At 38.0% G+C, this 27,573-nt stretch overlaps 1 protein-coding gene across 16 annotated transcripts in view; it reads right to left on the bottom strand.

The window, feature by feature from the left end:
* The window catches only part of SNAP91 (synaptosome associated protein 91), a 157,000-nt gene that overhangs the window by 7,440 nt on the left and 121,987 nt on the right, over nucleotides 1-27,573 (bottom strand). For 10 of the 16 annotated variants that reach the window (XM_049695339.1, XM_033428522.2, XM_033428521.2 and 7 more), the window contains 6 exons: nucleotides 26,965-27,048; nucleotides 18,388-18,522; nucleotides 16,683-16,832; nucleotides 10,864-10,894; nucleotides 9,628-9,739; nucleotides 267-350 (listed from right to left, as the gene is read on the bottom strand). In XM_049695339.1, the coding sequence (XP_049551296.1) occupies nucleotides 267-350; nucleotides 9,628-9,739; nucleotides 10,864-10,894; nucleotides 16,683-16,832; nucleotides 18,388-18,522; nucleotides 26,965-27,048 (596 nt within the window). The remainder of the gene's footprint in view (nucleotides 1-266; nucleotides 351-9,627; nucleotides 9,740-10,863; nucleotides 10,895-16,682; nucleotides 16,833-18,387; nucleotides 18,523-26,964; nucleotides 27,049-27,573) is intronic. The other 6 variants (XM_033428525.2, XM_033428524.2, XM_033428523.2 and 3 more) reach the window with 1 other exon arrangement.

Raw genomic sequence — 27,573 nt, 5'->3', positions numbered from 1 at the left:
TTGAGCTAAAAATATGTTTGGTAAATAGTACTTCAAAAATGACATAACAGTGCACTATAAAAATTATTGTGATGGCAGAATTTAAGTGTCTTATAAGTGACTCAGTCATGCCCTCTGTAGACTACTTAATGTCTAAAGCAGATGACTTAACTTTTTACATTTTACTTCACTGCATTTTGGGGAGAATTATATTCTATAGTTAATCTGGGATTTGGTGAAGGCCGTACAAGTATTCATTACAATTTTTAGCACCGGTCATCACTCACCATTGCAAATCCTGCTCCAGGCTGTCCGACAGATGGGGCCCCGGCAACAGGAGGAACTGAACTGGTTGGAGGTACAGCTCCTTGCTATGAAAACGAAACAACACACACACACACAAACAACAACAAACAAAAAGAACCAATATAATTTGGTTTTAAAATGACAGAATACAATTTTAAAATGCATGCCCTTAAGTATGTGTAAAGATGTAAAGAAATCTCAAATTTCAGTTTTAAATTAAAAAAAGAAAGGCACTAGCACCACGCCAATGATATGAAGAAGGTTACTAACTTGATGTTCACTGTTGTGGTGCTATTTGGGTTCACTTATTCAGGCTCAGCTTACACTCAAGCACTGGGCTTCGTCTCTATCTCCTTATACCACCCTCACTGTAAACAAGTCAAATTTTTCTAAGCTTGTCTTTTCCTATCATTATATCCTCCAATAGGCACTGAATTAGAAATTTAAAGAATGCTTTCATTTACATTTTTAATGCTTGGTTTCCATTTTCCCCCCCATTTTTATATTATTCTTTTCTGTGTTATATTTGCTTCTCTCTGACTTTTGACTGTTGTACATTTGCACAAAGACCAAAATTAATGCTAAGTTTTAGGAAGCATTTAGAGGACTGCACATAATATCATACATATATCCCATTTCAGGCACAGGTTTGATAGTTTTCAGTCACACACCAAAACCCCTAATATTTCCCTTATGTATAAAATTAACCCTGCTGCAATCTCTTAAATTTAAGTTAACCGTTAGAGCAAAATCCTAATTGAAAAAGAAAATACTATAGTAATATCAGCAAAAATGGTGGAATAAGGAACTCTAAGTATCCCCCTAGGCATAAAAGCAATGGAAAAACAGGCAAAAATGGTCAAAATCAACTTTTTTGGAACTCTGGAAACTAACTAAAAGTTTGCAGCAGCCTACAAAGTACTTAATCAAAAAAAAAAAAAAACCAGCTGAATCTTGGTAAGAACATTGAGCTTTGGGGCATTTTAACTCACCCTAGAGTTCCAGCCACTGTTCTCCAGTTCAGCTGTAGCTTTGAAAATAACAGCACACAGTCCCAGTAATAGTACAACGAGGAGCAGAATATATTTTAATTATTTGCTTTGTCTTGTCTCGTGTATAGGTGGCTCCCTGGAAACATTGGCCCAAAAGGCTTGTCCTTATCTTGCCAAACTGGGAACCCATCTAGTGCTAAAGCTGTTACCTGAAGACATTTGTGGAAAATACTTAAAGGCAAATTTTTCAGTTGTTGCTGTATCAGGCAATGGATATCAGTCAGCAAAAACAGCAGACTAAACAAAAAGCTCAGAAGGAAAGGCTGGAGAATGAGATGCTTTGAGGATTAAGGGTTTGAAAAACCCAGACCTTCTCCTGGGAATTTAGATAGCCATGCACATGCCCAGGGCTGTGCATATGCTCAGGAAAGATGTGAGATGCCTCTGGGTTGACTCTGAGGCTTTAAGAAAGCAGCAGTGATCGCTAAGGCAGAGTTGCAAACTGCCTGGTTGAGTCTGAAGTCATGCCTAATACATACTCAGAGCCCCTCTGCAAAGACTGGGAGATATTTTTGGTTCCAGGAGTTTAAGTAGTATCTGTCTAATCATTAGCTGACCACTTAGCTAAAAGGACAAAACAAACAAACAAACAATAACCCCCTCCCCCCAACCAAGGTAGCAAAACAACAAAAAAGGTAGCAATAAAAACCTTGGGGAGGGGGTAGAACATGATTTCCAAAGCTGCCATATTATAATATTCAAAGTGTCCAGGTTTCAACAGAAAATTATGAGGCATGCAAAGAAACAAGAACATATAGCCCATATGCAGGAGAAAGATCTCAAATCAATAACCTAAACTTCCACCAGAAGGGACTAGCAAAAAGAAGAACCAATTCCAAAGTGAGCAGAGAAAGGAAATAATAATGATTAGATCAGAGAAAAGTGAAATAGAGATGGGAAAACAAAAGAGGAAATAGAAGAAACCAAAAGTTGGCTCTCTGAAGAGATCAATAAAATTAACAAACTTTCAGGTAGACAAACCAAGAAAGAGAGAGAAACTTACATGACCAATATCAGGAAAGGAAGTGGAGATATTACTACCAACCTTGCAGAAATAAAAAATTATGAGGAAATATTATCAGAAATTACACGCTAAAACATTAGATAATCTAGATGAAATGGTCAAATTCCCCGAAAGACACAAACTACGAAAACTGACTCAAGAAGAAATAGAAAAATCTAAATAGTGCTATAGCAAGTAAAGAGACTGAGTCAGTAATCGAAAGCCTTCTATCACAGAAAAGCCCAAAACCAGATGGCTTCATGGGTCAGTTCTATTACATTTATAAAGGAGAATTAATTTCAATCCTTCTCAAGCTCTCAAAAAAAAAAAAAAAAAATAGAAGGGGAACATTTTCTAATTATTCTTTGATTCCAGTATTACTGTGATACCAAAGCCAGACAAGGACATCACAAGAAAAGAAAACTACAGACCAAATCCTTTACAAACATCGATACAAAAATTCTCAACAAAATACTAGCATACCACATCCAGCAGCATATTAAAAGAATTACACACCAAAACCAAGTGAGATTTATCCCAGGAATGCAAGGTAGGCTCAATCAATGTAATATGTCATATTAATAGAATATAAGAAAAAAAAGATCATCTCAGTAGATGCAGAAAAAGCATTTGACAAAATCCAACATCCTTTCATGAACAAAACAACACTAAATAAACTAAGAACAGAAGGGTAATTCCTTAACCTGATAAAGGGCATCTGCAAATAACTCATGGCTAACATCGTACTTAATGTTGAATGACTGAAAGCTTTCTCCCTAAGAACAAGACAAAGATGTACTGGAAAGTCTAGTCAGGGCAATTAGGTAAGAAAAAGAAAGAAATAGCATCCAGAAAGAAAGGAAGAAATAAAATATATTTGTAGATGATATGAGCTTATATACAGAAAATCCTAAAGAATCCACACACAAAAAAACTATCAGAGTTAATAAACAAGTTCAGCAAAGTCACAGGATACAAGATAAGTACACAAAAATCAATGTGACATTCACCTTACACTAGCAATGAACAATAAAAAATGCAATTATAAAAACATTAATTTACAACAGCATTAAAAACAACATACTTAGAAATAAATTTAACAGAGAGTATAAGACTTGTACACTGACAACTATAAAACGTTGTTAAAGAAATTAAAGAGGACTCAGATAAATAGAAAGATGTCCTCTGTTCATGGACTGGAAGACAATATTGTTAAGATGGCAATATTTCCCAATTTGCTTTATAGATTCAGAGTAAACCCTATAAAACTTTCAAAAGCTTCTTTTGGAAAAATGGACAATCTGAACCTAAAATTTATATGGATATGCAAGGGACACAGAATAGCCAAAACAATCTCGTAAAACAAGAACAAATTTGGAGGACTCACACTTTCTGTTTTCAAAACTTACTACTAAGCTACATTGATCAAAACACTGTGGTGCTGGCATAAGAACAGACATATAGGTCAATACAACAGAATAGAGAGTATGGAAATAAATCTATGTATCTATGGTCAATTGATTTTTGAGAAGAATGCCAAGACCAATAAATGAAGAAAAACCAGTCTTTTCAACACATGGTTCTGGGATTAACTAGATTTCCACATGCAACACAAAGAATTTGGACCACGTATGAAAATAAGCTTAAAATAGGTCAAAAACCAAATGTAACAGATAAGACTATACAACTCTTAGAAGGACATCTGGGTGTAAATCTTTAAGCTTTGGATTAGGTAATGGCTTCTTAAATATGACACCAAAAGCAAAAGCAACAGGGCTTCCCTGGTGGCGCAGTGGTTGAGAGTCCGCCTGCCGATGCAGGGGACACGGGTTCGTGCCCTGGTCTAGGAAGATCCTATATGCCGCGGAGCGGCTAGGCCTGTGAGCCATGGCCGCTGAGCCTGCGCGTCCAGAGCCTGTGCTCCACAACGGGAGAGGTCACAACAGTGATAGGCCCGCATACCACACAAAAAAAGCAAAAGCAACAACAATAAAAATAGACGAATTGGAGCTTATCAGAATCAAAAACTTTGTGCGTTGAAAGATACTACCAAGAAAGACAACTCACAGAATGGGAGAAGATATTTGCGAATTATGTATCTAATAAGCATTTGGTATCCAGAATAATAAGGATCTCTTAGAACTCAACAATAAAAAAGACAACCCAATTATAAAATGGGCGAAGGACATGAACAAACATTTCTCTGAAAAAGGATATACAAATGGCCAATAGCACACGAAAAGATTCTCAATATCATTAGTCATTAAGGAAATGCACATGAAAACCACAACTGAAACCCTATGCATTGCTGGTGGAAACATAAGATGATGCAGCTGCTGTAAAAAAGTTTGGCAGTTCCTCAAAAAGCTCAACAGAGTCACACAAGTCCTGGCAATTCCATTCCTAGGTATATTCCCAAGAGAACTGAGGAGATATATATATATATATATATATATATATATTCTTACCAAACTTGTATACAAATAACAGAATCATCTTTCATAACAGCCAAAAGTGGAAACAACACAAATGTCCGTCCATTAATGAATGAATAAATAAAACGTGGTATACCCAAACAATAGAATAGTCAGCAATACAAAAATGAAGTACTGATACATGCTACAACACGGATCAACCTTGAAAACATTATGATAAGTGAAAGAAGCCAAAAAGTCAGGCACAAAAGGCTCCAAAGTATATGATTCTGTTTATATTAAAAATCCAGAATAGGCAAGTCCACAGAAACAGAGGAAATTTTTGGATGTCATGGTATAGGGAAGGGGAAAATTGGGAAAGACTGTGTTCCTTTTTGGGGTGATGGAGATATTCTGGAATTAGAGAATGGTGATGGTTTTACAGCACCAAAAATATACTAAAAATCACTGAATTATACACTTTAAAGTTGTGAAAATGGTGAATTTAATGTTACATAAATTTATCTCAAAAATTTTTTAAATGAAAGAAAATCCAAAGGGTAGCAGAAAAACCCACCCCGCCACCGTACTCTTCTTTGGCATAAGGATGATTTTGAGCTGATTATTTTGCAGAACAGCAGGAGAAACTGTGAAAATGGTAGAAATTAAACTTTTGTAAGGTACATTTAGATTTATAAAGGAAATCTCTACTTGTAAGGGTGTCTCCTTCTCTGTACTGGGAAGAGAAGGATGACTAAATCACAAGAGAATCTTATCAATGGAGAAGTCACTGACTTAAATCTACATAACAAATCTTACCTTTGTTGACCCTGCTTTTCCTGGTAACCTCCCCACATCATTCTTTCTTTTGTCTTTAGCTGAAGATGGTATATTTAAGCTGGTGGCTTGGGCCACCTTGGGGAGTTACTCATTTTTTTCTCTGGGTATCTCCCTGTATATATGAGGCATACATGTTAATAAACTTCTGTTTTTCTCTTGTTCATACGTCTTTTATTACAGGAGTCTCTACTAAGAATTCAGAAGGCTAGAGGGAAAGTTATTTTTCCTCCCCTACAAAAGAAGTATTATACTTCACATTCACTCTACTCAATCATTTCAACAGGTTAGGTGGTAGGCTATTCACTAGACCCAGAATTGCATCTTTTATCAGATTTGTGGCATACAATAATAACTGTATTTACAAGAATTGTATCATTAGGACTTAAGACTGTGAAAGAAAAAAGCTACCAAAATAAAATGAACCTGCAGATAATCCTGATCAGACAAATGGGTCAAAAAATTTAAAGGGAGTCTGTTTGTCATTTTGCTCAAATGGTAGATTAACTCTTAATAATTTACTCCCTCAGTGTTATTTGTCCTAAGGTTTTAAAAGTTGTTTTCTTTTTCAACACTCAACAAAATCTTTCACCTATAGGAATATAAAGATTAGTTGTTTTTAGGGGGAGAGTTGTGGATTCTGTGCCCTCCTGCAAAATGCACATATTTCCGAGTTGCAAGTACCTTCCTAGTTTGTCTGATGGAAACTTAACAGGTCTGTTGTGCTCAAAACTAGGAATGAGTAACCCTCTTGATGGCCATGATGATATGCCAGTCCTGTTAAAGGTTTTTAGATATAACTTGGGTTCTATGATCTGAAAAACTTTAGAGCTGCACCACCAAGTAAAAGCAAGGCTACAGCTTTGTTCAGGAAGAAGCGCTTTGCAGTAAATGGCAGTGAATTTTTATACAACTAAGTGAGGGTTAATAATGATAAAATAACTGCATAGGACAGCCTTCATATTATTACCTAAAATGTTAAAGAAAATAAACAAAAGAAATAGGACTACATGTAACTCTGCCCTCCTAATAAATTATTTCTATTGTTCTAATTTCTCTTTCCACAGCTGCTTGTGGACACTTTATGCTAAAGCCTACTGTCTTTAACTTTCTGGAGTTTCACTATGAACAACGTAAAGTTTTCTGCTTCATAAACAAAAATAAGGAGTTCTGGGGTTTAAAAATATAAGAGCATTAATCTCAGTCTCAGGGATGGTGCCTGACAATCAGATAACTGGCAGCCTCGTGGGCCTGAAGAAGCAAAAGAGTTGTTAATTAAGTACCTGATGAATTCTTAACCTTGTATGGTTAAAATCTTCATCTCAGGGGAGGTGATGGCCAAGGAAGATCTCCAATTCAATACCGTTTTTAAAGGACTTCTCCTTTGTTCCCCTTCTGGGGTAATGGCCTCATTACTTAGCAAACTGCCCCACATACAAACCTGGGCAACCAGTGTCTTGGTGTGTTTATTCACAATTACCCCCCAGTTGTGTGGAATCTACCTGAGACTTTTCTTTCTTGTCTTACTTTCCATCCTCACCTCTGGCTCCAACCTTTTTTAAATTTTTAAACCTACAGCTGATCTGCCAGATGCCAGTATTCTCATCGCCCTTCCCTCCATGACTGTTTTGAAACTAACCTGTTAAAAAAACATTAAACGGCTTTATCCTGCTGATAAGGGCAACACTACTAAGTATAAACTTCTTAGGACTGCAGATAAGGTCTCTTTAATTTTGCATAGAACAGAATAGAAAAATTAGTTCTTTTAATTTGGTGATGATAATATAAATTGTGAGCTTTCATGTCAATATTAACAGATTTATAAGATCCGTTCTAAAGAAGCTTTCTCTTTCTTTAGGGATGTTATTTACGTTTATTGAATCTCTCTCCCTCTACCCCCAGCAATGTTTTCGTATTTAAGAATAGAGTGCAGCCGAGGGATGGACTGCGAGTTTGGGGTTAGCAGAATCAAGCTATTATATAGAGAATGGATAAACAACAAGGTCGTACTGTACAGCACAGGGAACTATATTCAATATCCCATAATAAACCATAATGGAAAAGAATATGAAAAAATATATATACACATATGTGTATAACTGAATCACTTTGCTGTACAGCAGAAATTAACACAACAGTGTAAATCAACTTTATGTCAATTAAAAAAAAAAAAAAAAAAAGAATGGAATGCAGCTGCCTAGACCCAGAGTGCTACCTGCTTATGGTCTCATCATCTATGTGGTCCACCAGGTACCAGGCACATGCTTGGGGTCCCAGGATAATAATTATGCTCCCTTCCACCCTTAAACAGCCCTAGTTTGGGGAATAAATTATATGGTTATCCTGGGCATAGCTCAGTTTAAGAGACTGGTAGCTTTCTACTAAGTATCCTTTATAAAAATTAAAATGGAACTCTATTTATAGCTAAATACAAAAATGGCCCTCTTAAGCACTGTTTTTAAATAATGAAAAGAAAGATCTGAAGAGGTAAATATCCATACATAATAGGCAATCTTCTCATTATTATCTTTTAGAAGTCACTTCTTAAAATTAAGTTCTTTCAGACTTTGAACTCACCAAAGGCAGAGAATTATCAGTCCTTGAATTTCCTGCTCTCTTACAAGCACCAGGGGGTGGAGTGGGGAGACCAGAGGAAGTGGGTTTTGAGAACCAAGTCTGAGCACAGAATGTATTTTCCTATAGAAACTACGGTATAAACTGTAGTTCAATTAATACTATTAGTACTGTTTAGTGGTAAATTTTGATTCAAAAGTCCTTTTTCAGATTGATTTCAGCTTATTTTTATTTATAAACTCGCTATGAAACTATGTGTAAAAACATTGCTATTTATAAAATTGTTTAAAAGAAAATGTGTTCTTGTACACACTACTATATTTAAAACGGATAACCAACAAGGACCTACTGTATAGCATAGGGAACTCTGCTCAATATTATGTAACAACTTAAGAAAAGAATTTGAAAAAGAATAGATGCATGTATATGTATAACTGAATCACTTTGCTGTACACCTGAAATTAACACAACACTGTTAACAACTGTACTCCAATATAAAATAAAAAGTAAAAAAAAAAAAGAAAATGTGTTCTAAATTCAAAAACTCAGATATTTAAATAAATTTCTGGAACACATCATTTTTAATGGAGTCTATCTAAAATATATTCTAATTTATATTAATTCACCTCCATGCATGCTTGTTTGGCTGGGGTTGGCGGTTGATGGTTAGGAATTAATTCAGCAACAAGGAGAGGCTGGCATCAAGAAAACCTTAGAGATGGGTGACTTAGACAGGTGAAGGTGTAAGCAAAGGTGAAAAACGACGGGTGAGCTGGGGAAGCAGTAGCTAGCCTAGTTCTGCTAAATATGGGGCATATACAGAAAAATAGTAAATTTTGCTATCCTGGAAACGTACTTTTTGTGGTGGCAAATCGCACTAAGTAATAATTAAGTCTTTATTTCCAGTGATATGCTCTTTCACAGAGTGAATGGTGGCATTAATATACTGATAGAAATTTAATATAGAGAAATTAAACCTATTTAAATTTTATAGAAAAGATGGTAAAAGTCGTTTCAAGTTGAAAACATGGTGAGAAGAATCCACAGGGTTTTAAAATGAAAGCTCACTTACACGATAGAAAACTGCCCAATCTTTCCGGTAAGAAAAAAAGTTTTCATTACTTCTTATGGCCATCAGGAAATTTGGGCAAGAAATGTGGTAAAACACAGATAGCGATCAATGATATTACATGTTTTGAAGAATCATTTCCATAATTGTACAAATAAAGGACTAATATCTGAAGAAGCATAAATACTATTTTGAAATCATTAAAATAAAAAGATAGGTCATAATCTTTATTAAAGTCAATGAAATTTGCATTTCGGTAAATATGGCATCTTGTTCCTAATGTGGGTGAAAAAGTACAATGTCAGTAGCAAAATTCAGCAATATGGACCCTGTTCTATACACTTGGAAACTGGCAAAGTGCCCGCACTGCCCTGGCCTCTGGGGACTACATACCAAGGGTGCACTGGGTGGGACACCTGCTGACCAAGTGGCAGGGGCTACTTTTGGCTGCCAGTTGGCTCCCCCAGTCAACTTCTTCTCTCCAGCATTCCACTGAAGATCTCCCCTAAAATCAAGCATGCAAAACAAACAAAGAGACAAACACACAATCAGAAAAGAATGGTGTGTGGCTCCCTAAATACTTTTACCTGGGGTCAGAAGCAGTCTGTTTGTCAAGCGGTAATAAAGAGAACAGGTTAAAACAGATAGAGGAGTCTTACCATATCTCATCTAAGAGACCTTAAGAGCATTTGACAAAAAAATCAGTTAGAGGTTAGACCTCAGGAATAACAAGAATTTCTTGTCACTTCTAATGGAAAAATGTGACACAAAATTCAACTGAATTCATCACTGGTTATAAAAAATTCCAAATAAGTATATCATAAATATTGTATATCCTTTGTTGAACTGAAGATGAATCCATAATGGCACTTTCTGGATCTTACAGGGTTCAAAAGAAGGTTTCACATAACTATGTCATGACTACAACCTGCCTTCAAGTGATTGTAAGATTACATCTATTGTTAAATGCATCCCGATTTCAGAGACGTCGAAATATGCATCTAAAAAAAGTGTACATTGGGGCTTCCCTGGTGGCGCAGTGGTTGAGAGTCCGCCTGCCGATGCAGGGGACACGGGTTCGTGCCCTGATCCGGGAGGATCCCACATGCCGTGGAGCGGCTGGGCCCGTGAGCCATGGCCGCTGAGCCTGTGTGTCCGGAGCCTGTGCTCCGCAGCGGGAGAGGCCACAACAGTGAGAGTCCCATGTACCGCAAAAAAAAAAAAAAAAAAAAAAAAAAAAATGTACATTGTTTGTCATTTTTACTACTCTTCCTTAAAACTGACCCCCATGAGACTTTTTTAAAAATCAATGTTAGCTAGTAATATTATAATGAATCTACAATTTAAAGCTACTAAAGTATTCAAATCACAATTCCCAAATATTTCTAGATATACTTAGTGACAATATGGAGGCTGAAATAGATTATTCCTTCTCACTGCAGAGCCAGTAGTTTGGAGGTTCCAATAGAATAACAACAAAAACAAAAACTGGGAATGAAATAAAAACCAATTTTGCAGTTACCTAGCCTGGGAATAAGTAATTACTCCAATGAGCGCAATGTTTGATAGTCTCAAATAAGTACAGATACACTTTTCGTAAGAAAACCAGACAATTTCAAAAATACTTACTTTTTGGACGTGGGACCAGAAATTCCAAGATCTATAAATGGATAGAAGAAAAAAGAATTTAAACCTCTATACTCAGCTTAAATGATATGACATTTAAAAGATCAAAGAATCAGAGGTCTAGCAAAAGTCCATATTTTGCCTACAAATGACTGCATTTAGTTTTACAAAGGAGAAACCACGTTAGGAAACATATTCTCAAGTCTAACATTTTCTTTCACTTCACGTTATTCTTAAGGATCATATTTTAATGTCAACTGGTGTCCAGAAAAGAGTGAACATAGCAGGCTTGAGACTGCTATCTTAGGAAAGCCCGTGTGGCTGGGGACCTGGCTAATATCAATTGTTCTCTATACTGAGATAAAAGTTTTCCTAATGATAAGCGTGGATCACTGTATCTAAACTGCACAAACAAGGTGTATGCTGAAAATCTGCTTTCCTTACATGAGACTGATACTTTGGTACATGCTAGGCAGAGTGCCTACAGGATCAGAATCCAATAAAAACCCTGGATGCCGAGTCTCTAAAGGGCTTTCCTGGGCAGGAACATCCTATGGGTTGCTGCATTTTTGTGTGTTCTTCCCCTCAAGGGGAAGAGAGAGCATAAGGAAGTCCATGTGTGGATTCTTCTGGATGCTGCCTGTGTCTCTGCCCCTGATGATCCAGCTGTGTATCCTTACTGTGCTGCTGTAAGAAACCTTAGCTGTGAGTACAACGACGCGCTGACTCCCTTGAGTCCTTCTAGTGGATCTACAAATGTGTGGGTGGTCTTGGGGACTCCTGACCCAACGGGCTTAGTCATTCTGCTCTAATCTCAATTCATTTATTATTTCAGCAAATATTTATTGAACCCTACATATGCTAGGCACTGCTCTAAGCAGTTGGGATAGGTTAGTTACAAAAACAAAGAGCCCAACCCCAGAGGAATTTGCATTCTGATGGGGTGAGATGGACGATAAAACAATAAAATAATAAAAGAGTATACAGGCTGCTAGAAGGTGATACAGCAAGCCTATGGAAAATGGAAAGCAGCAGGGTAAGGGGGAACTGGTGGGGTAGGCTGAGAGTGAGGGGCAGGCAGGATTAAATAGGGTGTTCAAGGAAGGCCTCATAGGGGTGAAGCTTACGCAAAGCTGAGCAGAGATCTGGGGAAGAGCTTTCTAGGCACCTCTGCCTAATGGTAACTCTATGTTTAACATTTCCAGACACTGCCAAACTGCTTCCCATAGCAGCTGCCCAATGTTACATTCTCACCAGTAATGTTAGAGGGTTTTAATTTCTCCACATCCTTATCAAGACTGGTTATGATCTGCCTTTTTTATTATAGCCATCCTAATGGGTGTGAAGGGATATTTCACCGTGGTTTTGATATGCATTTCACAGATGACTGATGTTGAGCCTCTTTTCATGTGTACATTGGCCACATGTATATATTCTTTGGAGAAATGTCTTTTTTAAATCATTTGACCATTTAAAAATTGGGTTGTCTTTGCATTATTGAGTTATAAGAGTTCTTTACTTATTCTGGATATTTCACTGTCTTGATGGTCTCCTGGGTGGCACAAAAGTTTTTAATTCTGATGCAGTCCTATTTATCTTTTATTTTCTACTGTTGCTTGTGCTTTTGCTGTCACATCTAGGAACATTATCTAATCCAAGGTCATCAATATTTACTCATAAATTTTCTGCTAAAAGTTTCATCATTTTGACTCCTACACTTAGTTCTAGATTCATTTGGAATTAATTACTTTGGGGTAAATAAAAAGTCTAACTTCATCCTTTTACATGTGGATATCCACTTGTCCTAGCACTGTTGGTTGAAAAGGTGATTCTTCTCAACAAATTCTGTTCAACAAATTCTTTTCAACAAATCAAAAAGGTGAACTGTCCTGGCACCTTTGTTGAAAGTCAACTGACCACAGATGTGTAAGCTTATTTGTAGCCTGTCATTCTATTCCACTGATGTATATGCCTACTCCTATGCGGTACCACTCGTCTTAATTACTGTAGCTTTGTAGTTGAGTTTTGAAATCATGAAGTGTGAGTCTTTCAAAATGATTCTTCTTTATTCAAAATGTTTTGGCTTATTCTGGCTTCCTTACATTTCCATATAAATCTTAGGTTCAGCTTGTCAATTTCTGTAAAAAAAAAAGCAAAGCTGCAATATTGATAAGGAGTATGAAGATAAAATTTTTTTCAGTTTTGGAATATGTTTTCATTAATAAAATATTTACTTACAGTGAAATTCAGTGGGACTCTTTTGCGGGGTGTTGTACATTTCTATAAATTTTGACAAATACATGGGTTCACGTAATCATCACTACAATCAGGATTCACAGCAATTTAATCACTCAAAAATATTCTCTCTTTGCAACCCAAACTTCCCCTTACTCCTAACCCTGGCAATCACTGATATATTCCCTATAGTTCTGCCTTAACAAAAGTAAACTGTATATGTTGTATGTGTTTTTGTTTTTTTGTTTTTTTGCTGTACGTGGGCCTCTCACTGTTGCGGCCTCTCCCGTTGCGGAGCACAGGCTCCGGACGCGCAGGCTCAGCGGCCATGGCTCACGGGCCCAGCCGCTCCGCGGCATGTGGGATCTTCCCGGACCAGGGCACGAACCCGTGTCCCCTGCATCGGCAGGCGGACTCTCAACCACTGCGCCACCAGGGAAGCCCAAAAGTAAACTGTACAAGTGGAATTACCAGTATATAATTTTTTGTGTCTGGCTTCTTTCACTTAGCATAATGTATTTGAGATTCATCTGTGCTCTTGTGTACATCAACAGTTCATTCCTTTTCATTTCTAAGTAGTATTCTAATGAAGAGGTTTACCACAGTTTGCTTATACATTTACCCAGTGAAAGACATTTCGGTTGTTTCTGGCATTTTAAAATAATACTCCTATAAAGATACGTGGACAAGTTTTTGTGAGAACATATGTTTTCATTTCTCTAGGACAAGTACCTAGACATGTATTTACTGAGTCATATTAAGTATAGGTTTAACTATAAGAAACTGCTAAACTGATTTCCATGGCAACACTATGTTGTATTCCCACCAGCAAAGTGTGAGAATTCCAGAGGCTCCACACCCTTGGTAAGTACAAAGTACTGTCAGCTCTTCTCTTCTTTTAAAAATTTTAGTCATTCTAATGGGTGTATAGTAAGATGAGACTTCTAAAAATACTGATACAATTCACATATCATAAAATTCATACTGTTAAAGAGTAAAATTCAGTGCAAAAAGTATGTTCACAAGGTGGTGAAATCATTAACACACTCTAATTTCAAAACATTTTCATCACCCCAAAGGAATCCCCATCCCCATTAGCAGTCACTCTGACCACTACTAATGTACATTCTGCTTCTAAAGATTCCCCTGCTTTGGACATTTCATATAAATGTAATCATATAATATGTGGCTTTTTGTATTTGGCTTCTTTCACCTAGCAAAATATTTTCAAGGTTCATCTTCTTTTTATGGCTGATTATTTTATGAGTGTACCACATTTTGTTTATCTGTTCAACAGTTGATGGACTTTTGGGTTGTTCCCACTTGTTGGCTGTTATAAAAATTGCTTCTGTGAATATCTGTGTACAAGTCATGTGGACATACGTTTTCAATTCTCCTGGATGTATAGCTAGGAGTGAAATTGCTGTGCCACAAGGAAACTATGTTTAACTTTTGGAGAACTGTAAACCTGTTTTCCAAAGAGGCTGCATCGTTTTACATCCCTACCAGCACTGTGTGAATTCTAATTTCTCTACATCCTAGCCAATATTTGTTATTATCTTTTTGATGATAGCCTTCCTAGTGAGTGTGAAGTGGCCTGTCATTGTGGTTTTGATTTGCATTTCTCTGATGGCTAATGACATTCAACATCTTTTCACATACTTATTGGCCACCTGTGCTTTTTTTTTGGAGAAATATCTATTCAAATCCTTTTCCAATTTTTAAATTAAGTTGTTTTACTTTTTATTATTGAATTGTAAGAGTTCTTTATATATTATGGATGCAAGTCCCTTATGAGATATATGGGAATATTTTCTCCCATTCTGTGGGTTGTTTTTCCACTTTCTGGATGGCATCAATTTGTAACACAAAAGTTTTTAATTTTGACGCATTTTTATTAATTTATTTTTTCTTTGATTGCTTGTATTTTCAGTATTATATCTAAGAAGCCACTGTCTCATTTAAGGTCATAAAGACTTGTACTTAGTTTTTTTCCTAGGAGTTTTACAGATTCAGATTTACATTTAGATCTTTGATTCATTTTGAATTGATTTTTGTGGATGGTATAAGGAAGAGGCCTAACCTCATTCGTTTGCATGTGGCTATCCAGTTATCCACGCATATTTTTTGAAAAGGTTGTCCTTTCCCACTTTGAATGGTCCTGGAATCCTTGAAAAATTGTCTGACAATGTATGTGAGGTTTATTTCTGAGATCTTTATTCACTCTATTGGTCTATCTTTCTATCCTTAAGCCAATACCATTTGTCCTGATGACTGTAGCTTTGTAGAAGTTCTGATATTGCAAAATGTGACTACTTCGAACTTGTGCTTCTTTATCCACATTGTCTGGCTATTTCTCAATTGGGTGTGCTTGCTTCAGCTGAGATCATTTGAAAGGTGGCTGCCACCTGAGGGATGTGTGCTAGTGGCACTTTCAGCCCTGGAGGTATGAAGTCTTTATTTCTGAAGGAAGATCTAGACAGTACATTATAATATTCAGTAAAAGCAGTTACTACTGCAGACTATCCATCAGTAAGATAAAATTTTAAAGTAGGAAGAAATATTCAAATAACCTCTCCGTGGTTGTCATCAAAGCATTTTCATGAATGTCCAGACCAAGGACGATGAATGGGAAAAAAAGTATGTCCACAGGATAATTCATAGGAAAAAAGGTCTGTCTCAGGGATTTGCTAAATTTTTGATATAGCTTCGTGTAAAATGAAAGGTATCTGCGATGGTAAACCCATTCACCTTAATAAAAAAATTAAATTCAGAGTTTTTTTTAAAAAAGGCAATCTTTATAATAGCTGCCCTCATCTCCTAGGACCCTCTCCTTCACTTACCCAGCTCTAGCCACTCGCCTCATTGGTACTCCTTGAATATGCCAGGCAATCTTCTGCCCCAGTGCTTTTGCACCGGCTCTCTCTTTTGCCTGCAAATATTCTCCTTCAGATATCCATACGGTTCGTTCCTTTACCTTCAAATCTTTGCTCAAATTTTACCTTCTCAGTGAGGCCTACTCTAACTCCCACTCTGTAGGACTCACAATCCCTCTTAGCGTGTTCTGTTTTTGTCCTCCATGGCCCTAGAAAATTTATTTATTTGAAAATATGTAATGTTTGTCTCTGCCCTTCTAAGCACCTTACGAATAGAAATTTATACCTGTTTTGTTCATGATTTATCTCTAGAGCCTAGAAGACTGCCTGGTGCAGTCTTTGTTCAATGAGGAACTGAAATGAACTTGGATACTCAATTGGTAAATATACTGCCTTTAAGCTACTCTATGTTATTTCCAAGAGAAATAAAAAGATTAAGTACTTCTTAAACATAATACACTTGGTTTCATACTTGTACATGCTCTCTAATTACACCTTCTGTAATTTAGATTAAAAGTGTCCTGGGTATTGCTTAGGAGACAACGGCATAGTGACTGTGTATCTTCCAAGGAACTGTACTGGGTAAAGCACTAAGAATTTCTGTCCGCTCCTTGACACACTCGCCTGTAAGTGAATCCAGAAACAATACATACGAACAGATAGAGAAAAAAATTCACATACGATTCTGTTAAAGAAAACTATATTACTCACTGCCTACTAAGCTGGCAAGAGATGAGTCAAGATCACTCCCAAGAGCTTTGCTTGCTGCCACTGCAGAACTGGGAGGTACCACTGAGATGGGCGCAGGCTGCCCGGCTGGTGCCACGGTTGGCATCAGAAGATCACCTAGACCATCAAACACTGGAAATCAAATAGACCGGGTTCAGAATAACTGCAAAAAAACCCATATGCAAAATTAAAGGGACACTGCCTTTTGAAAAACTATGGAAACAAGTGAATGTATTTACAATCTTATAAAAGAAGGCATTTCATTCACACTTTTAACGACTATAACACCAAAAAAGAACATCTCTGCATATGTCTACTCATAAAGTATGGGAATACTAATGAACGTGAAGATGGAAAAGAAAATCTGTATAATGTACAGGAAAGAGCATAGACTCTGGAATCAGAATTGGGCTCAAATTCAGCTGCATGCCTCACTAACGTGTTACTCTGAGAAAGTGACTGAGCTTTAGTTTTCTCTTTTGAAAGTGGGGAGAGTACCACTACTACATGGATTTGTTGTGAAAACTAAAATAGATAATATATGTCATGCCTTTATTATAATGCTTGCTTTATATAGGCACTCAGTGTGTAGTATTTACAATGCTTACTTTTATAACAATTCTTAAACGAGAAAGGAAGGCCGAATCTCCTAGTTTCTATGAAATCAGTGCTGGAATAAACCCTGATCTAACGGTCAGTACCTAGTAATAAGTATCTGAAAAACAGTTGACCATATTGTAGAAGTAAGAATTTTGATTTTCTTCTCTCATTACAGTATTCACTTTTGGTTCTAACTTTAAGGGCATGGCTACAGTAAACACTATTTTAAACATCAGGAATCATGCCATTATGGATGGTTCCTGATCAGCATATAACAAATGATCACTTGTTTAGTTCCTGGAATACAGAAAGACCATTCAAAATGAAGGCTCACAGGATGTGCACAAAAGTTATTGCTGATAACTATGTCAAAAGTTTTATGCTTGTTAATTTTTTATCAAAAAACTATGCATATTTACCATACACTCCACTCTACAATAATTCTAAGTTGAAAAAACGATAGCATTCAACTAGGCACTGGCAAAGGAAGCAACCAAATTGTCAAGCAGGGGATATATTTAGGGTGTTTCTGAAACACATTTGATTGCCAAAAACTCACCAATTGAAAATTTGTAGTAAGGACCCAGCATGGGAAGAGTAGAATGGAAGAGAATACAAACAAAATGACAGCAGGATGAAAGGTTAAAGGCAGGCAAAGAATGCTATTTGTGTCAACTTCATAAAACCAAGGGCCAGGCAAGCTTCAGAGGGTGTAAGCAACAGCAGTGGGAGTGTCCACACGTTGAGATACCGCACAAAGATTTAGCACAAAGTATTTGTTTTCCCTTAACCTTCTCCAAACCGTGTGCATGTAAGCTCATGCAAACAGATGGGTGTGCATGTTAAGTTAGATTTCTGCTAAAAGTTAAAAACAAACACAGAAAGGGATTGCAGGTTACTCTTAAAGCTACCAAAATGTACAGAAAATATTTACTTTAAATTATAGAATGAGAGATTTATTGAAGAGTTTTAAAACAAGGTCATCACTCAATATTTGCTTATAAATTTCCTGATATCATGCTAACCTTAGGTGGTGTACTTTATAATCAGAACAAATAAAAAGCATGTTTGAAAATCACTGCCTCACCTGACGGATCAAAGGAGCTGCTGCTAGAAGTTGAAGGCGTGGTTCCAAAAGCTGCCTCAAAATTGGGCTGTAGCAGGTTATTCTGAGCAGGAGTCACTGGTGATGGAGAAGGGGCCATGAAAGAACCCCCAAATCCTGGGAAAAAAATAGTTCCAGAAAAATATAAGCAGAAACAACTAAAGACAAGTAAAGGCCATTAAAACAGAGTCAGAAAAAGTCATAGAAGACCAAAAAGGAATTGAATGTATATGGATGAGAAGGCACTGAAATCCAGGAAGTTAGTTTTTAAAAAGCTTTTCAAGTATTTTGAAATGTGCCATGTATTAATGAGAGATTTAATTTAACTGGAAATAAAAGAGCACACAAGACTGTATACCCTTGTTAAAAGAACCTGCAGCAATCTAATCTACTGTTATAATGGAGTACATAAAGCTAAGAAGGTCTCACTAGGGTTAAACTTCAGATAATTATTTTCATCGTATTTAAATTTTGTCTCTTCAAATCACAATACCAGGTAGCTAGAAAATGCTTAGTTGTACACACTGGCTCAGTATAATAATAAAAGGCACATCAGAGAAGTATGCATGTACTCTGCCATCAAATCCTCCTTAATATATTTCGTGTATATTCCAGTCCCACTGCTGCTACCGACAAGTTTAGGTTCACCCAACACAACCCGAAGGGGTTTTCTGCTTCTAACCCGTACCTCCTCCAATGTAGCCTCTACAGTGCAGCCAGAGTGATCTTTCTGAGTGGAAAACGTTGACAAAGTTACTTCTCTAAAATCCTTCACTGGCCCCGCTTAACTTTCAAATTCATAAAATGCAGGTTCCTCTGCATGGCAAACAAGCTCATCTGTCTCTGGGCCCTTCCTCATCCCTGCAAACTCAGTTGCAGCCATAAGGCACTGTAGTGAGTCAAACGCCCACTCTGGGAGGCTTCCTTACCGTATATTGCCTGCTGCTGCTACCAGCCACAACGCGCCCTGCCCCTCCCACCGCCGGTACACGTGGGTTATGTGCTCTGCCTCTGTGTCCTCAGCGCCTGGTACATCTCTCCACCCCAGCCTAGGAATGGCTTTTTGGTGTCAGGAACTGTTTCCTCTTGTTTTCACCTTTTCCACTAATAGTCAACAAAATGCCTAAAACACTGAATTACACTTATTGAATGAAGGGCAACTTTTGAATTTAAAAGGTGAGGAAAAATCAAAGCCTACTGTAAAGTAACCAAACCTCAAATTAAATATTTCCCTTTTGAAGTCTGGAAGTAAATTACTGCTCTCAATCAAGAGACAGAAGCAGAGCTCACTCTGTTTCGCTTCTGTACAAAATTATGCAGCCTGTGAAGAAAGTGATTTCTTAATAAGACATTAGATGATGTTCTATTATCAAAAATGTATTACTACCAGAAGTCTTTTTTACACTCAGTTTGGCTATATATATATATATATATATACACACACACACACATACGTATATATGTATATATACACACACATATACTATATATGTATATATATACACACATATACATTCCTTTCTCATCTAGCTATATCTTTTCTTCACAAACTGCTTGCCAAAAAACATAAAGAATGCTTACCAAAATCCTTCTGCTTACAATCATAATAATCAATTATAATTTTGAAAATGACTTCCATTGACATTCTCCAGTTACTATTTTCTAACCAGAAAGTCATGTTGTCCCTGGCAACTGACAGTGACATGGGTTTAGTCTTTCCATGCCTAAGTTTTTCATATGTTTATGAAAAATTGTGACTTGGAAAACTGTTACCTATTAGAAGTTGGTCTTTTAAAATCCATGGGGACTACTTTAAGTGGTTTTAGTGCTGTTTGAGTGACTTAGGGATCATGTAACCTTCCTAAATGAAGATAAGACATTCCCCAGATCTTTGAGAACTAATATCATTATGAAGCAAAGATGGGTTAGATGTAATTATTTTTGAAGATATGACTGTTTCGGTTTTAGGGAAATTGGTGGCTGTGTTAATGCTGACTTTTTGGAGACATCCCACACAATCTGGAATACGGCTGCAGGAAATCTAGGCAATTGTTCTAGGGTGTGGTTCTCTCTGTTACAGGTGAACGTGGAAACAACTGTACTTGACTTTCCATTTCTTAAAACTTGTTCAAGAAGAGACAATTTATTCTAGAATCACAGCACGTTAGTGTTGGAAAGGGCCTTAGGATCATCTGATTCAATCTTATTTTTCCACAGTTAGAAAAGATGCAAAGAGACGTGAACACACCTACCCACAATTCAGAAATAGAAAAATACGTGCATTTACCCAGGGCTCATCTGCTTAGGGCTGTTCAGTTTCATAAGGTAAGCAGATCATTCCCACAGGTGAATAAATAACACTACTCAATGGAAAAAAATTATTGCTTTCTCTAAGAAAGTGATAGTAAAGCCAAAACTGGCACGAGGCTCACCAAGTGCCAGGCACCGTTCTGAGCATTTTTTTTAGGGTGAACCATCTGAATCACATAAACTGCCAGTATTTGACCTTTTTGATCCTACAAAACAGCAATTTTATATTGTTCAACCTAAAACATATATTAGCTCATTTAAGCCTCACAACAACCCTAGGAAGTTTCACAGATGAGGAAACTGAGGCCAGAGAGGATAAATAATTTGCCCAAGGTCACAGGATGGCAAATGCAGAGCCAGGATTCCACAGAGGAATCTTCCAGAGCCTTGGTTCTTCACCACAATACTACTTGGCGTCTTTCCGACAGCCAGGAGTAACTCCAGAGTTGTCCCCTTCTGATACATTTATGAACTTGACAGAGATCTAGAAAGATGACTTTCTCCCATTATACTCAGTTCTTATGAAGCAGGGGCCCTTACAAACCTAGACTAATTAAAAAGCTAAGTGATATAGAATAACCAACTGATTATGTTGAAGAAGAAAAATCTGTTGCTATACTCTTAATGAAGAGCTAAGCAGGAAAATTATAGGCATTAATTAAGGAGTTTGGGGAACTCCTCCTGTTAGTGAAGAGTGTCAGAGCCCTGGAATAGAGGTAAGTAATAAAAGAATCCTAACCACGACTCTTTCTTTCTCTATGGTTCTGAATTATATTAAGAAAGGTGCTTTGTGGAATTGAAAATAAAGTAATAATCACTAGGCTTCCGGATGTCCTGCAGACATGTTTGAACTGTTCTACAACTGAATCACCAGCTACAGACACACTGTCTTTTATCACAGATGATTAGTCTTATGAATGTATCTTTCCACAGGGGAACGGCCTACACACTTAATGAAGTTCTATTAATGCAGACATATCAAAACTGACAGTCACTGTCTACATATCACTTGGGCTGAAGGAGTGCAATGTTAAAACCATCGGGTAGGTAACCACACTCCCACACATACTCCCCCACACTCACACATGCTCTATTATGTTAAAGACACTGTCATTTCCATTATTCTCAGTGGTAAAGTCAGTTATTAAATTCCATTTACTAAGATCAATCTGAGATAGTCAATATTTCTAGGAATAATACCCTGAGAACCTTTTGTCTGACAATTTTCTGTTTTTGACCCCCAGAGAGGATGAAAGAATTGGTCCTCTATAGACCTTCCCATTTAGTGGAAATGGTTAGTTATTATTTCCACATGGCTATATTTTAAATCAGTTCAAGGACTTCTGTGGCTCTGCTAAAAAAAAAGCCAGCTGTGGCTCGTGGTTAACAGAGAATGCAAAACTATGAAGGACCTGCAGGGCAGGCCCCTATTCTTCCCTACCTTTGGAATCAAAGATAGGAAGAGGCACAGTCCTATGCTAGTACAGATTATGGCACAGTTGCCCCAGAATGGTCTATTATGGAAGAACATGGTTCTCCTGTTTAATGTCAACCTCAGAAGTCAACCTCATATCCTTCAACATACCTAACCTCCCTTAATAATCCATTTCCCACTGTCATCCAGGAATCTGTCTCTAGCTTTCAAACATCTGTATTTTCAGCTGGTACATCATGAGAGGAATTTGACAGCTTTACTCTTCACTGTGTGAAATAATATTTCCTTCTATTTGTTATAAACTTAACTCTCAAGGGTCCAGCCAGACTCTGTCTGAGATACGGGTAATACCTGCATCCCACCAGTAATCTCGATGACTTGGAGAGACTTATTCTGTTAGTCTGTTCTCCTTGGCCACAGCAGTTGCCTTTTCTAGAATTTTCTCCAGTGTCACCACACTGGGTGCACCAAACAGAACTCGAAATTTTTACTCAGGGAGTAGAAGGTGACTAAGATGATATTTTATCCATAGTTCAATTGTGGAATTGGTACTATTTGACAGTTCTAGAAGTAAATTAAATGAAGAAGAATAACAAGTTTTTCTGGGAGATAAACCCATTTTTAAGAGATTATCCACTTAGCCTTTATTTTCTAGTTTTAAATTACAAACCAAGTTTTGATAAAGCTTTCTCCCCAATTTTGAGATGATTCTTAATTTTTGGTTTAAAATCTCTAAAAATCATTTTTAAAATTTACACTATATCTACACTACATCTTTATTGCATTTCCCCTGTTATTTACATGCATATTTATGCCCTCAAAAAAATCTAACCTCAGTCAAGCATAAGGTGAGATCTCCTCCCAGTCAAGCAACGGACATTACATTCTGGACAGTCTAAACCTCCCATTACTGTGTCTGTGTATTATTTTTCTTTTTTACTCTTTCACAATCGTCTTATTACTGAAAGCCAATAATACAAGATTCTAGAGACTCACGTAATACAACCTTCTCTCTCTCTCTCTTTTTTTAATTCAAATTCCTACTTTGAACCTGATTGCAGTTGTGGACTTCTTTTTTTTTTTGGTACGCGGGCCTCTCACTGCTGTGGTCTCTCCCGTTACGGAGCACAGGCTCCGGCCGCGCAGGCTCAGCGGCCATGGCTCACGGGCCCAGCCGCTCCGCGGCATGTGGGATCTTCCCGGACCGGGGCATGAACCCGCGTCCCCTGCATCGCCAGGCGGACTCTCAACCACTGCGCCACCAGGGAAGCCCAGTTGTGGACTTCTTTGTTATCCATGATTAGGCTCATTTATCTTTTAAAATAATGTTCCTCTTTATTTCAATAGCCTGTGGACTTATCTGATCTGTCTCCACAGACACACACACAGGTATAACCCAAGTGCTAAGCTTCACTGCAAATTACTGTAATACAGGGCCCCGAATATTTGTCCTATCACTGATATTCATCAAATAAAGATGTCTAGGCAATATGAAAACTCAGAATAGCCACTGTCAGCTAGATTACCTATATAAATATGACTATGATTTTATATTGTATATATTTGCAGGGTTTGTGTTTATTCATTTTTTGGCTAGGCAAGTTGCTTCTGGTTCATAAGATAGAATTATATTAATGGTCCATGATATTCTTCACTGAAAACATGGCTTCTTGCTATTTTGTTACTTGAGCAAGCGTGAAAAATGTTTTTCTATAAGCAAAACAGAAGTATGAAAAACCAGCCCGAATAATTAAGACCTGGAGAAGTTAGAAGTAATTTAAAATTTCCTATGTCAGGATATTAGGTGAAAATTTCTTACATCAGGATATTGGCCCATGCCAAGTAAATCAGACACAGAAATGTACAAGCTCAATTTCAAGAAATATTTGGAAAGCAAACTAGACATTAAAACCCATTTATACCTATTTATATTAAAAAGTTAATTAATTTAAATAGGAAAAAAAATAGAGGAAAACATGTACACAAAAATACCTTTCCCATCACTGAAATAATCACAAGAAGATACGGTGGAAAAGGGGGGAAGGGCACAGTCAACAACACCTATGTAGGGCTTCCCTGGTGGTGCAGTGGTTGAGAATCCGCCTGCCAATGCAGGGGACACGGGTTAGATCCCTGGTCCGGGAGGATCCCATGTGCTGTGGAGCAGCTGGGCCCGTGCGCCACAACTGGTGAGCCTGTGTTCTGGAGCCCAGGAGCCACAACTGCTGAGCCTGCGTGCTGCAACTGCTGAAGCCCGCGTGCCTGGAACCTGTGCTCCACAATGAGAGAGGCCACCACAATGAGAGGCCACCGCAATGAGAAGCCCGCACCCCGCAACGAAGAGTAGCCCCTGCTCCCCGCAAGTAGAGAAAGCCCGCGTGCAGCAACGAAGACCCAACACAGCCATAAATAAATAAAACAAATTAATTTAAAAACAACACCACCACCACCACCTATGTAAATGACACTGTCACTTTCAGCACTGATTTCTGCTCTTTTCTACCCCATTTTACTAAGATTTCTGGATGGACAACACAGTTGAGTAACCTAAGCTTGCTTCTAGTGAAGGGACCTGACTTGCATTTTCTGTGCACTTCTCCCGTGGGACCCATCCATGTACCAAGCTGAGCAGTGGAGGCTCAGCTACCTGCTCTTAGACTCAGCAGTAGGTGACAGAACCCTTCCTGCTCGTTGCAGGTGTATTTGAGATCCATCTCATCTCCCAGGATCAAATCTCTCAGCTCTGTCACTGACATCTGACTTGGCACTGGAAGGGAACAGTGGCTTTCACCACTGGCCTCTCTGCTCCTGTTTCTAGTGTACCTGGCTCTTTTGGAAACACAGTATCTCAGGTTCTAGCCCTGGAAGCACAGAGAGCCCAAACAAACTGGGGACACTGGAGAAGACGACATGGCTTTGCAGTGCTGGATGTGGTCAGTGGTGGCTGACCACTCTGCCAGGCTTCTGTCTGGCAGGCTTCAAACCCCTTGCTGGGGTCTGTGGCAGGATGGCGGCTACCCAGAGAGAAAGAAAGACTTCTTAGAATTTTGCAAAAAGCCAGAACTTTTGATTTCATGTGCTACCTGAAGCTTAATTATAACTTCAGAGCAAAAGGTTTATAATTAGCAACCTCATGTAAAAATTAACAAGGTCATTTCCCCCAAATATGCTACTTCTGTGGCCTGTTAAAATCCTTTTGCTGAACCTTGAAAACATGGATTAAGTTTACTGGTTTAGTAAGAGCTTCAAAGTTACTGTGACCAATTTGAAGCTGTTATGAAGACTACCTAGGTCAGGAGAAAAGCCAGGCAAGGTAGTACTGTTTTCCCCAAGTAACCAGCTGTGGTCTGTGTTAAGTGCACTGCCTCTTATACTTGTAGCTTCCAAAGTCCACAGTGACATCACAGTGGAACCCTGGCTCTTCACCCTTCAGGAAAATATCGGTTGGCAGTTACTGGTTTGGAGTGGATTCAGAAAACAAGAGTGTCATGTTTAACCAGGGTAGTCTGGAGAGAATGGGAAAGATGCAAAAGAAATGCTATTGCCCCTGGGAAAGACTGTTAAACAACCTGTCTGAATGACTGATAGAAGGAAAGGGTAACAGCTGGGCCGTGATGACACCTCCAGACTCTGGACCTTGTGTCAAACTTCCTACAACTTGGAAAGCTGATGAGGGTCCTTTAACGAGGTCACTAGTCATCACTAATCCAAGAAAGAATGTTCCTTAGCCTACTGTTCCTGGTGTCAGGATTGTTCATTACACTAAAAAAATGAGAACTAGTCTCTCACCCTATCAAGGGCTACCTGGGTAGCAGGGAATTGAAGCTGAGAGACTCCAGACATTGGTGACTTCCTTGTGCTGATGTGAGCCGCACTCTCATCAGCCCCTTGCCAGCCTCGTGACAAAATGCATCCCTTGTGATGACAGGGGAGGGACATCAAAGCTGCATCTGAGTGTCTGTGGCCTCGGCGATGCCACTGCCGTACCTCCTGTTATGTACCCTTCTAAGTCAAGTCAGAGCAAGGTAAACCAGCAGCGTCTGCTGAGACGCTGTTGACTGAGAACTTGAACCTGAAACTTACTACTGTGGTCTGACAACTGGCAAATGCTTTGCTTGTAACAATAATAATGTCTAGGTCTAGCTATCATTAAGCACACTTTGATTTGGTCCCAAGGAAAACTATTAGTTGGCTTTTACTATCTTTGAGTCACTGAAATGTTTCCTGTTATTCTATCTATCCCATCCTGGCAATGAGCAATAATCCTAGGCACCTTGTGCCAATCTACTTCACACTATGGCCCTGTTGAACTGGGATCACTCCAGGGGTTTTCAGATAGGAGAATGATCAGTTATTTTACAGTAACATATAGGTAGCAGCAGCTTCAACCCAAGGGTGGAACTCTGTAAGAGTTTCTCATGTTACAGAACCAACTGTCAAATATCATGGTACTTTTCCCCACAAATTCCTTAAAAAAAAAGGTGGGCATGGGCAATACAAGATAAAAATTGCTACATAAGCACATTACCTCCTTAATAAACGAAAACAGAATGTGCTAACTGAAAGTAACGCATACTAAGAGCACCCAAGGAGCCACAGGGGTGGCTTGTGTACAGCTGTGATTTTAAGACCAATTTCATCAAATCCTGGGAAATAATCAACCTTCTGTTACACAATGTCTTGCTTTTCAATTTCATGTCTCAAAAGGGAAAGAAAACATGCACCTTGAAATTTATATAATATCTGTTACTTATAAAAATACACCCAAACTTAACTTTAACAAAACACCATTTTATGTAAATGTAATTAATTACCAGCTAGTAGGTCTGCCGATGCTGACGAGCTAGAAGCAGCCTGAGATGCAGGTTGGGGTTCAGAAGCACTACTTCCAAATGCATCTACCCATTATCCATTATGCAGCAAAAAAGTAAAAGAGTGTAAACAGTAAGTACAGCAAGTAAGGGAAGTGATTGCCCGAGAAATGCACAGACATGACACTCTGTGAGTTAAGCTTGTCTCCTGCGGATGTGTTAAATCACTTAATGGACTGAATTATGCTCTGACCAGTTTATTCTCTCAAAAGATGAGTTCTAAGCTATTTAAGAATTAACATCTCTGTAAGAGTAGGAGAATTCTTTTTCTTTTTTTTAAAGAATAAAACTTTGGGACTAAATTCTGTAAATTCTAATTCCTATCCAAACAGGATCAAAGTTTTTAAAATTTTTGCCCAAAGGTAAAATGAAAGAATCTTCCCACTTAGAACTCTATTAAATAAAATTTAACAAACTTAATTCAAACAGCAGCAGCCCTACTTGTACCTATATATTAAATTTCAGGGTTTATTTGCACAAGTTTTGAGCCCCTGAATGTCACAGACTGTGACATCTTTGTATTCCATGATGTGTCAATGTACTATAGGTACT

This window comes from Orcinus orca, chromosome 12 (genome assembly GCF_937001465.1).
Source record: "Orcinus orca chromosome 12, mOrcOrc1.1, whole genome shotgun sequence".
NCBI classification, from domain to species: domain Eukaryota; kingdom Metazoa; phylum Chordata; class Mammalia; order Artiodactyla; family Delphinidae; genus Orcinus; species Orcinus orca.
This window is presented reverse-complemented; position numbering and strand designations above follow the sequence as displayed.